This window comes from Salvelinus alpinus, chromosome 1 (genome assembly GCF_045679555.1).
Source record: "Salvelinus alpinus chromosome 1, SLU_Salpinus.1, whole genome shotgun sequence".
NCBI lineage: Eukaryota > Metazoa > Chordata > Actinopteri > Salmoniformes > Salmonidae > Salvelinus > Salvelinus alpinus.
In genome coordinates, this window is record NC_092086.1 from 42,916,000 (window position 1) to 42,928,097 (window position 12,098).

The window sequence follows — 12,098 nt, forward strand, 5'->3', positions numbered from 1 at the left end:
AGAGACAGAACGAGGGAGGGAGGGAGAAAGACAGAATGAGGGAGGGAGGGAGAAAGACAGAACGAGGGAGGGAGAGACAGACAGAATGAAGGAGGGAGAGAGAGAACGAGGGAGGGGAGGGAGAGACAGACAGAACGAGGGAGGGAGAGAGAAAACGAGGGTGGGAGGGAGAAACAGACATGAACAAGGTAGGGAGAGAGAGAACGAGGGGGAGGAGGAGACAGACAGAACGAGGGAGGGAGAATTGGGTTACCACAGTGGGTCACAGCAGCTTGAAATAGCCACCCCATTGCCATTGCCTCCTCCTTCCTCTCCTCCCTGCTTTCCATCCCTCCCTTCGTGCCCCTCCATCTCTACAGGTATATTTAGCCCTAAATACCTGGGCCCTACAGCACCAGGGTAAAGTGGGACAGAACTGACTGAGTTAATAAGGTATGAATGTGAATGACAGAGGGAGGGAAAGAGAGGGGGAGTGAGACTTTTTCCTTTACCTGTGGTCTGTAGGTTTGCGTGCCAAGGATTTGTTTGTGTTAGTGTGTGTGTCCCCAGGGGGGGCAAGTCTGTCCAGCAGTGTACCCACTTCCTCTCTCTTTCCGTATTCTCCCTCCCACGGCTTGTACTCTCTCCGTTATGAAAGTGACCTATGTGGGTGGTACTGGGAATGAGCGAGCGAGCGAGAATTCTTGCTTGTGTTCTGTGTTCACGTCTGTCGATGTTTGAAGCCAAACTCATGTAATCAAGAGTTTTGCCTCAAATATTTTGGATTACGAGGATTAGCCTTCACTCCATCAATGCCGACACCAGTGAACAAAATGAAGTCAGCACAAAATGGAGCGGAGGGACCAACTTTAACCCTGCAGTGACTTCTCTCTTTTATGCACAGCTCTGGTACATTGTGTAAGTCAAGAGGCATCTATGTGATCCACGCGGTCGTCGTGTGTACATCTGGGGTCATTAAGAGAGTGAGATACGTCCTCTGAGCGGCGCTGGGACGGACGCTTTATTCCATTAACATTCCTCTTCTAGGTGGAATAGAGACGGTACACCAGCATCCTTTTAGTCCACATGAAACACACCCCTTTATAACAGGTGACCGTTCTGCGCTTGGAGGCCCAGTATCCATATTAAATCTAAGTGGCTTTGAATAAGAGAGTCTGTTAAATGGCTGAAATGTATCATGTCAATGTGGATTATACTGTAGTAGGACAGTGGATATGTAGTCCTGTCTATGACAGTGGATATGTAGTCCTGTCTAGGACAGTGGATATGTAGTCCTGTCTAGGACAGTGGATATGTAGTCCTGTCTAGGACAGTGGATATGTAGTCCTGTCTATGACAGTGGATATGTAGTCCTGTCTATGACAGTGGATATGTAGTCCTGTCTATGACAGTGGATATGTAGTCCTGTCTATGACAGTGGATATGTAGTCCTGTCTATGACAGTGGATATGTAGTCCTGTCTATGACAGTGGATATGTAGTCCTGTCTATGACAGTGGATATGTAGTCCTGTCTATGACAGTGGATATGTAGTCCTGTCTATGACAGTGGATATGTAGTCCTGTCTATGTCAGTGGATATGTAGTCCTGTCTATGACAGTGGATATGTAGTCCTGTCTATGACAGTGGATATGTAGTCCTGTCTATGACAGTGGATATGTAGTCCTGTCTATGACAGTGGATATGTAGTCCTGTCTATGACAGTGGATATGTAGTCCTGTCTATGACAGTGGATATGTAGTCCTGTCTATGACAGTGGATATGTAGTCCTGTCTATGACAGTGGATATGTAGTCCTGTCTATGACAGTGGATATGTAGTCCTGTCTATGACAGTGGATATGTAGTCCTGTCTATGACAGTGGATATGTAGTCCTGTCTATGACAGTGGATATGTAGTCCTGTCTATGTCAGTGGATATGTAGTCCTGTCTATGACAGTGGATATGTAGTCCTGTCTATGACAGTGGATATGTAGTCCTGTCTATGACAGTGGATATGTAGTCCTGTCTATGACAGTGGATATGTAGTCCTGTCTATGACAGTGGATATGTAGTCCTGTCTATGACAGTGGATATGTAGTCATGTCTATGACAGTGGATATGTAGTCCTGTCTATGACAGTGGATATGTAGTCCTGTCTATGACAGTGGATATGTAGTCCTGTCTATGACAGTGGATATGTAGTCCTGTCTATGACAGTGGATATGTAGTCCTGTCTATGACAGTGGATATGTAGTCCTGTCTATGACAGTGGATATGTAGTCCTGTCTATGACAGTGGATATGTAGTCCTGTCTATGACAGTGGTAGGTTATTCCAACCAGAACATCCTCTGCTACAGTAAACTTACACTATGTATTTCTACCTACAGCGTTACCAAGGTGAGGAGCAACATTAGAACTTTCCTAAAGTTAGAACAAAGTTGTAAAGTAAAAACTCTGCTACTCTCTGCCTCAGTGCAGCTGCTGCTACTGCTGTATATCAGAAGTGACAACAACCTTACCTTGGGACCAATGTCGATTACGCAACATCTTTATAACACAAACTGGACTTTCATGGTAGACTGCTCTTTACCCTTGAGTGAGGTACTTAACCTGACTGACATTAGCTAATGCCCAAATGAACAAACTGGTGACATGGAAGTGGACGAGGAACGTCTGTCTATAAGTCACTCAGAATGAGTTTCCCTTCCAGGTAGCTCCAAGTTAATAACAGAGGGCATGATTCCTGTTGGGATAGCCACTGACACAGATACAGACACAGACACAGACACTGGCAGACAAACAGAGACAGACAAACATAAGATACAGTTGACAGATTGATACCTGCAGACTGACACAGGTAGCTAACCCCCATGACACCATCATACACAGACAGACTGACACAGGTAGCTAACCCCCATGACACCATCATACACAGACAGACTGACACAGGTAGCTAACCCCCATGACACCATCATACACAGACAGACTGACACAGGTAGCTAACCCCCATGACACCATCATACACAGACAGACTGACACAGGTAGCTAACCCCCATGACACCATCATACACAGACAGACTGACACAGGTAGCTAACCCCCATGACACCATCATACACAGACAGACTGACACAGGTAGCTAACCCCCATGACACCATCATACACAGACAGACTGACACAGGTAGCTAACCCCCATGACACCATCATACACAGACAGACTGACACAGGTAGCTAACCCCCATGACACCATCATACACAGACAGACTGACACAGGTAGCTAACCCCCATGACACCATCATACACAGACAGACTGACACAGGTAGCTAACCCCCATGACACCATCATACACAGACAGACTGACACAGGTAGCTAACCCCCATGACACCATCATACACAGACAGACTGACACAGGTAGCTAACCCCCATGACACCATCATACACAGACAGACTGACACAGGTAGCTAACCCCCATGACACCATCATACACAGACAGACTGACACAGGTAGCTAACCCCCATGACACCATCATACACAGACAGACTGACACAGGTAGCTAACCCCCATGACACCATCATACACAGACAGACTGACACAGGTAGCTAACCCCCATGACACCATCATACACAGACAGACTGACACAGGTAGCTAACCCCCATGACACCATCATACACAGACAGACTAGCTGCCGCTCCGGAGGCCCACCTCTCCCACCATGCCGTTCCAGGTGCCGTTGATCTTCTTGCCGTGTTTTCCATTGGTCACCAGGTAGAGGTCGTAGGTGAACTTGACGTGCTTGGCGATCTTCTTCAGGATGTCGATGCAGAAACCCTTACAGCAGCGCTTGATATAGATCCCAGAGTCCACGGTTTTATTTCTAAGAGAGAGACATAGAAAGAGAGAGAGGGAAAGAGCGAGGGAGGAGGAGAGCGGCAGAGAAAGGAGAAAAGCATGCAGAGAATTAGGGTAGCATAAAATGGAGGAAAGGAAGAGAGAAAACAATGGAACAGAAAAGGGGGAGATATAGTAGGGGAAAGTGCAACAGGAATAGACAGACTGAGCAAACGTAAAAAAATATGTAAAAGGTGAGAGGGAGAACAATAGGCCTTATTAACACCGGGCATTCATACATCTCGAGGCGGCAGGCAAGGATATTTTTTCCATGCTGAACAACGTATGTTGAGACAGAGATTAGACGGAGGGGAACATTATCAGCATGCTTAAAGCGTTCGGCTTTCTAGAGACTTTAACAGAGCTCTTCCTACCCCGCTAGCCTGGATTTGGATACCATCATGGCCATGTTGCCACGGCAGAGTGAGACAGGGTGGAGAGAGGAACATATTGAGACACAGGACAGGACGTACCCACACAGTTAGAGGCTTAATACAACTCAGTACAGATGTAGAGATACTGGAGGCAGATGGCAGATACTCATAAAGTACTGGGGGTCTAAAGGCTTTTATGGTGGATACTGTGGAACACTATAAGGGGCATAACTAGAATTATTATACATCTTAAAATTATAGATTTGGACACTGCTTTGACATCAATACTTTACATTATAGTTGAATACATTGTTGTGGAATTGTGATAATTTCTGTGATATTATACACATTACAGTTGCATTAAGGATATACATTGTGTAACAGACATTGTACGTGGCATTAGACAGTGTTGTGGAGAGTTTTCCCCTCACATTGTTTGGAGCTGTCTCCTGCAGGGCACAGTGTTCCTCATACACGTGCCACTGAGGGGGTCAACGTCCTCCACGATGACGAACGGAGCCTCCTCCAGCGTAACGATGGAAAGGTGGTCGTCCTCCCGGCTCTCTGCCCCTGAGTAGATCTCAAAGCGAGGCCAGACGTGGTACTTCATGGACAGGGAGCCATTCTCCCACTTCCCCACCTGAGACAGTAAGCAAACACACTCCATAAGGCTGGCTTCTGTGTTCACATTGGAATTCTGGTTTGGATTCAGATTGATGTTTGCATTTGGGGGGACCTTTTGCCAATGTATATTTGGTTGGCAATAGCGTTATGAAAATGGGCCCCTTGAAAAATTCATTTAAATTCAAACTGCTACTTCTTTGCCAAATTATTATTATAATAAGGAAGCATTAATGAGCCTTAAACATGTCATGATAACACACAAACACCAAAACAGTGGGGGACAGAGTGAGTGAATGACTGAAAGAAAGGAAGAAGAGTGAGTTGAACAACTGTGACTTGTTTTATCACGTCAGCAGGCGGTTGGCCAGAGAGCAACCAGAGACGAGGACTGGGACACATAGCACACTGGGTAGGAGAAAGGTTAACGTGAAGGACGGCAGAGGACCGGGGGAAAGAGAGTTGAATTCAGAACGAGGGGGAACGACAGAGAGAGGTAGAGAGGGAGGAGAGGTAATTCGTATGCAAATGAAAGCACTCCTGGACCAGAGTGTCCAACTCGATTCCTGGAGGACCCTCCAATCCCTCCAATCCCCAGCTCTGAATTAGCACCATCATTTACTCAATTTTCACCATCACTGCCGCCGACAAATCATACCTGAAGACTCTGTCTTTTGCCCTCTACTCCAACAGCAGCTAACGGGCACTTATTTCAGGGAATGGCTGGGTGTAAATGTATATGGATGATCAACTAATGGGGCCTGTCAAGATGGGAGATGGACAAGGAGTTGGTGCACGTCCGTGCATGCACACAGACCCATTCTCTCTCTCTCTCTCTTTCTCTCTCTCACACTCACACACACACATATCTCCAGAGAGGAAAGTTGGCAGGCTGTAGCAGACTGACTCGGCTGCAGAGCCCCGGTGCCAGATGGATACCTCCAGACAGAGAAGGAAGGGTTACAGTCAACTCACAGTGTGTAAACTGGACCGGACACTCCAGCGTTTCAGAACTACTTCAAAAGAGCGGAGGAATAGAGAGAGAGAGGAATAGAGAGAGGAGAGAGAGAGAGAGAGAGAGAGAGAGAGAGAGAGAGAGAGAGAGAGAGAGAGAGAGAGAGAGAGAGAGAGAGAGAGAGAGAGAGAGAGAGAGAGAGAGAGAGAGAGAGAGAGAGAGAGAGAGAGAGAGAGTAGAGAGAGAGAGAGAGAGAGAGAGAGAGAGAGAGAGAGAGAGAGAGAGAGAGAGAGAGAGAGAGAGAGAGAGAGAGAGAGAGAGAGAGAGAGAGAGAGAGAGAGAGGAATAGAGAGAGAGAGAGAGAGAGAGAGAGAGAGAGAGAGAGAGAGAGAGAGAGAGAGAGAGAGGAATAGAGAGAGAGAGAGAGAGAGAGAGAGAGAGAGAGAGAGAGAGAGAGAGAGAGAGAGAGAGAGAGAGAGAGAGAGAGAGAGAGAGAGAGAGAGAGAGAGAGAGAGCAGAGAGAGAGAGAGAGAGAGAGAGAGGCATGCACTTATTAGAATCCAAGAAAGTGGTCCAGCTAGCGAAGAATTAAACATGAGAGTGAGAGGGGGAGCAGAGGAGAGGAGAGGAGAGGAGAGGAGAGGAGAGGAGAGGAGAGGAGAGGAGAGGAGAGAGAGAGAGAGAGAGAGAGAGAGAGAGAGAGAGAGAGAGAGAGAGAGAGAGAGAGAGAGAGAGAGAGAGAGAGAGAGAGGAATAGAGAGAGAGAGAGAGAGAGAGAGAGAGAGAGAGAGAGAGAGGAATAGAGAGAGAGAGAGAGAGAGAGAGAGAGAGAGAGAGAGGAATAGAGAGAGAGAGAGAGAGAGAGAGAGAGAGAGAGAGAGAGAGAGAGAGAGAGAGAGAGAGAGAGAGAGAGAGAGAGAGAGAGAGAGAGAGAGAGAGAGAGAGAGAGAGAGAGAGAGAGAGAGAGAGAGAGAGAGAGAGAGAGAGAGAGAGAGAGAGAGAGAGAGAGAGAGAGAGAGGCATGCACTTATTAGAATCCAAGAAAGTGGTCCAGCTGGAAGTCAAGCGAAGAATTAAACATGAGAGTGAGAGGGGGAGCAGAGGAGAGGAGAGGAGAGGAGAGGAGAGGAGAGGAGAGGAGAGGAGAGGAGAGGAGAGGAGAGGAGAGGAGAGGAGAGGAGAGGAGAGGAGAGGAGAGGAGAGGAGAGGAGAGGAGAAGAGAGGAGAGGAGAGGAGAGGAGAGGAGAGGAGAGGAGAGGAGGCAGAAGGGGGAGCGAGTCACCTTGCTCTCTGATCAGAGGACAGAATATAGATTGCAGACCACGATTAGAGAGGGGAGAAAAATACAGAATAATAGGAGGAAGAAGTAGAGCAAGAGAAAGAAAGAGACATATAGTGAGACGTAGAAATACACACACGCACGCACGCGCACACACACACACACACACACACACACACACACACACACACACACACACACACACACACACACACACACACACACACACACACACACACACACACACACACACACACACACACACACACACACACACACACACACACACACACACACACACACACACACACACACACACAGACACACACAGACACAGACACACCGTACAGAGCTGAAGCCTTACCTTGTCCCACTGCCTCATCTTGTCCAGTAGGATGATGACCAGTTTGGGATGCATCTGGTAGCCGTCCTCACTGAAGGACAGGTTCCGGCCCTCAAACGTGACGTTCATCAGGTACCTGGACAGGAACAGAGATTCAGATTAGTAAGGCTCTTATTCCCACACACAGAGTAGAGTGGCGATATGGGTGCAGTGAAAATAGAATAAAATAGAATACAGCAGAATAGGATAGAAAAGAACAGAGAGCATGTCTACTGTATGGCTGCAGTGAGGAGGCAGACAGGACTGCAACAGTCTCCTGGCTGATCATGACATTGCAACCCCTTCCAATGTGCTTCTGTTTCATGTCAGCGGTTTCTAGTGTGTGTGTGTGTGTGTGTGTGTGTGTGTGTGTGTGTGTGTGTGTGTGTGTGTGTGTAAGAACGTGTTTCTGTCAGGTGAGCTCAAATAATTTCTCTGCCACCTCCCATTCTACTCACCTCTTCTGCCTATCTCTCTGCCTCTCTCTCTCTGTCACTCTCTGCTTCTCTCTCTCTGTCTGTCTCTCTCTGCTTCTCTCTCTGCCTCTCTCTCTCTCTTTCTGTCTCTCTCTGCCTCTCTCTCTGCCTCTCTCTCTCTCTTTCTGTCTCTCTCTGCCTCTCTCTCTCTCTTTCTGTCTCTCTCTGCCTCTCTCTCTGCCTCTCTCTCTCTCTTTCTGTCTCTCTCTGCCTCTCTCTCTCTTTCTGTCTCTCTCTGCCTCTCTCTCTCTGCTTCTCTCTCTCTCTCTGCCCCTCTCTCTCTCTCTCTCTCTCTCTCTCTCTCTCTCTCTGCCCCTCTCTTTCTCTCTCTCTCTCTCTCTCTCTCTCTCTCTCTCTCTCTCTCTCTCTCTCTCTCTCTCTCTCTCTCTCTCTCTCTCTCTCTCTCTCTCTCTCTCTCTCTCTCTCTCTCTCTCTCTCTCTCTCTCTCTCTGCCTCGCTCTCTTTTTTTCTGGGTTGCTGTTTCCATGGCAACACTCTGTCTCAAAACCACGCACACAATACATAGATAAATATATAAATGACAACAATGAGGCATGACTGGAGCTGAGAGTGACGTGTGTGTGTGTGTTCGTACTGCACATGCTCATTGTTGTGCTACCCTCCTGAACTGAATGGTCTCTGCATTGAGAGCTAAGCAGCATGCCCAACAACATGCTCGGCAACACTAGCCAGGCAGACCGGCACACTGCATACCAGTAACTACACATACTGAACCACTAGAAAAGCTCACCACTATCAATGTTCTCCCATCCGCTTCCCTGAGGACCCGACCCCTCACTTCCTCTCCACAGACCTCAGCATGCCAGCATGGAGTCACAGTCACACATTCACACATCACACGTCAGCCCCTGTCATCCACACACATCCACACACATCCACAAACATCTACACACATCCACACACATCCACAAACATCCACACACATCCACACACATCCACAAACATCCACACATATCCACACACATCCACACACATCCACACACATCCACAAACATCCACAAACATCCACACACATCCACACACATCCACACACATCCACACACATCCACAAACATCCTCAAACATCCACACACATCCACTCACATCCACAAACATCCACAAACATCCACACACATCCACACACATCCACTCACATCCACAAACATCCACAAACATCCACACACATCCACACACATCCACACACATCCACACACATCCACACACATCCACAAACATCCTCAAACATCCACACACATCCACTCACATCCACACACATCCACACACATCCACTCACATCCACACACATCCACACACATCCACAAACATCCACACACATCCACACACATCCACAAACATCCACAAACATCCACACACATCCACACACATCCACACACATGTTTGTACATGTAACTGCCAAAATAATGGAAACACTTGAGTAAATGAGGGATTCATAGTATATTGAAAGCAGGTGTGGTTCCTGAGTTAATTAAGCACTTAACATCCCATCATGCTTAGGGTCATGTATAAAAATGCTGGGCAGGCCATTATTTTGGCTACCATGGCTATGCCCCCATAAGATGACAATGCCCTGAGTGGTCACTGAATAGTTTGATGAGCATGACAACGTTTTCCACCACCGTCAAAAAAACATCAAATGATGGAATTTCTCATGGAAGAATCGTCTCACATCCTTCCAATAGAGTTCCAGACACTTGTAGAATCTATGCCGAGGTGCACTGAAGCTGTTCTGGCTCAACTCCCTATTAAAACACTTTATTATGGTGTTTCCTTTTGGCCGTTACCTGTATGTTGCGTAACGAGAGGTATACAGTACACCGCTGCACCTTGGTATGATCTGTGTAGGAGAGTGGGAGAGTGTGGATTCGCTTGATAGAATGACATGATAGGTAAACAGGTAGATGCAAACTGGCAAACAGCATTCTTGTTCTGTGTGCTCCGAAATGTCACGGGTCCAAAACACAGGATTTACAACAGTCCTTTCAACATTTCTCAAATATCCTTCAACCGAATCGTTCTACTTTTATCTCTCTCTACTGCACGTGGAAAGATAAAGTATGAAATATTAAGTGGAGAAGTAATAGAGAACCGTCTGTTAGAAATGCCATGCGAATCAGAGGCAACCTTGGCACCGACGCAAAGCCTATGGAATATGCTGCATAAATGATAAACCATTTACAAGGTGACTGGAGAATGTGTCCTCTTGAACGTTTAGGATGGTGTAGTTATGCATGACAATGTACATGTGGGGTATTTGTGTGCGAATGTGTATACTGTACCATCCTACACACGTTGACAACGGCGACACAGAGACTCACACAAGCATATGTAATGTGTTGCCATGGTACCCACAACCACCAAGATTTCCAAGCCAATCTGCTGCGTTGCTATGGGAACCATAATCTCACAGAGAGAGAGAGAGAGAGAGAGTGTGATAGAAGAGGGGAAAAGAGAGGGGGGAGACGGGCCATATTTCTCTCTTCACTTCTACCCCCTGTTTCTCTCCATCTCTGTAACGATACTGTTCTTTGCTGTGAAATGTGTTTAACTTTCCTGCCTATGTCACCTTCTCCCACTCACTGCCCTCCTAGCTCTCTCTCTCTCTCTCTCTCTCTCTCTCTCTCTCTCTCTCTCTCTCTCTCTCTCTCTCTCTCTCTCTCTCTCTCTCTCTCTCTCTCTCTCTCTCTCTCTCTCTCTCTCTCTCTCTCTCTCTCTCTCTCTCTCTCTCTCTCTCTCTCTCTCTCTCTCTCTCTCTCTCTCTCTCTCTCTCTCTCTCTCTCTCTCTCTCTCTCTCTAAAATCACCATACACCTATATACACCCCTTCCTCTTAGTCAACGCATAAAGCCCAGGGGAGGACGTGTCATTAACGCACACAGGCCACATGTCAGATTATGTAGATACAGTACGGTGAAAACACAGGCCGCATGTCAGATTATGTAGATACAGTACGGTGAACACACAGGCCACATGTCAGATTATGTAGATACAGTACGGTGAACACACAGGCCACATGTCAGATTGTGTAGATACAGTACGGTGAACACACAGGCCACATGTCAGATTATGTAGATACAGTACGGTGAACACACAGGCCCCATGTCAGATTATGAAGATACAGTACGGTGAACACACAGGCCACATGTCAGATTATGTAGATACAGTACGGTGAACACACAGGCCACATGTCAGATTATGTAGATACAGTACGGTGAACACACAGGCCACATGTCAGATTATGTAGATACAGTACGGTGAACACACAGGCCACATGTCAGATTATGTAGATACAGTACGGTGAACACACAGGCCACATGTCAGATTGTGTAGATACAGTACGGTGAACACACAGGCCACATGTCAGATTATGTAGATACAGTACGGTGAACACACAGGCCACATGTCAGATTATGTAGATACAGTACGGTGAACACACAGGCCACATGTCAGATTATGTAGATACAGTACGGTGAACACACAGGCCACATGTCAGATTATGTAGATACAGTACGGTGAACACACAGGCCACATGTCAGATTATGTAGATACAGTACGGTGAACACACAGGCCACATGTCAGATTATGTAGATACAGTACGGTGAACACACAGGCCACATGTCAGATTATGTAGATACAGTACGGTGAACACACAGGCCACATGTCAGATTATGTAGATACAGTACGGTGAACACACAGGCCACATGTCAGATTATGTAGATACAGTACGGTGAACACACAGGCCACATGTCAGATTATGTAGATACAGTACGGTGAACACACAGGCCACATGTCAGATTATGTAGATACAGTACGGTGAACACACAGGCCACATGTCAGATTATGTAGATACAGTACGCTGAACACACAGGCAATATTGTGAAATATTGATTAGGAGGTTTTAATAAATTAACCCTGATATTAATTTTGAAAAAGAATCTATGGAGAATGACAATAGGGTCCATATTGCCTGTGTGTGTGTGTGTGTGTGTGTGTGTGTGTGTGTGTGTGTGTGTGTGTGTGTGTGTGTGTGTGTGTGTGTGTGTGTGTGTGTGTGTGTGTGTGTGTGTGTGTGTGTGTGTGTGTGTGTGTGTGTGTGTGTGAGACAGAGAGAAAGAGAGAGAGAGAAA

General features: G+C 46.8%; 1 protein-coding gene across 2 annotated transcripts in view; it reads right to left on the reverse strand.

The window, feature by feature from the left end:
- Positions 1-12,098, reverse strand: part of LOC139534453 (glutamate receptor ionotropic, NMDA 2B-like) — a 104,000-nt gene that overhangs the window by 19,743 nt on the left and 72,159 nt on the right. For both annotated transcript variants that reach the window (XM_071333656.1, XM_071333732.1), the window contains exons 7-9: positions 7,461-7,575; positions 4,673-4,881; positions 3,682-3,853 (exon numbers count right to left, since the gene is read on the reverse strand). In XM_071333656.1, the coding sequence (XP_071189757.1) occupies positions 3,682-3,853; positions 4,673-4,881; positions 7,461-7,575 (496 nt within the window). The remainder of the gene's footprint in view (positions 1-3,681; positions 3,854-4,672; positions 4,882-7,460; positions 7,576-12,098) is intronic.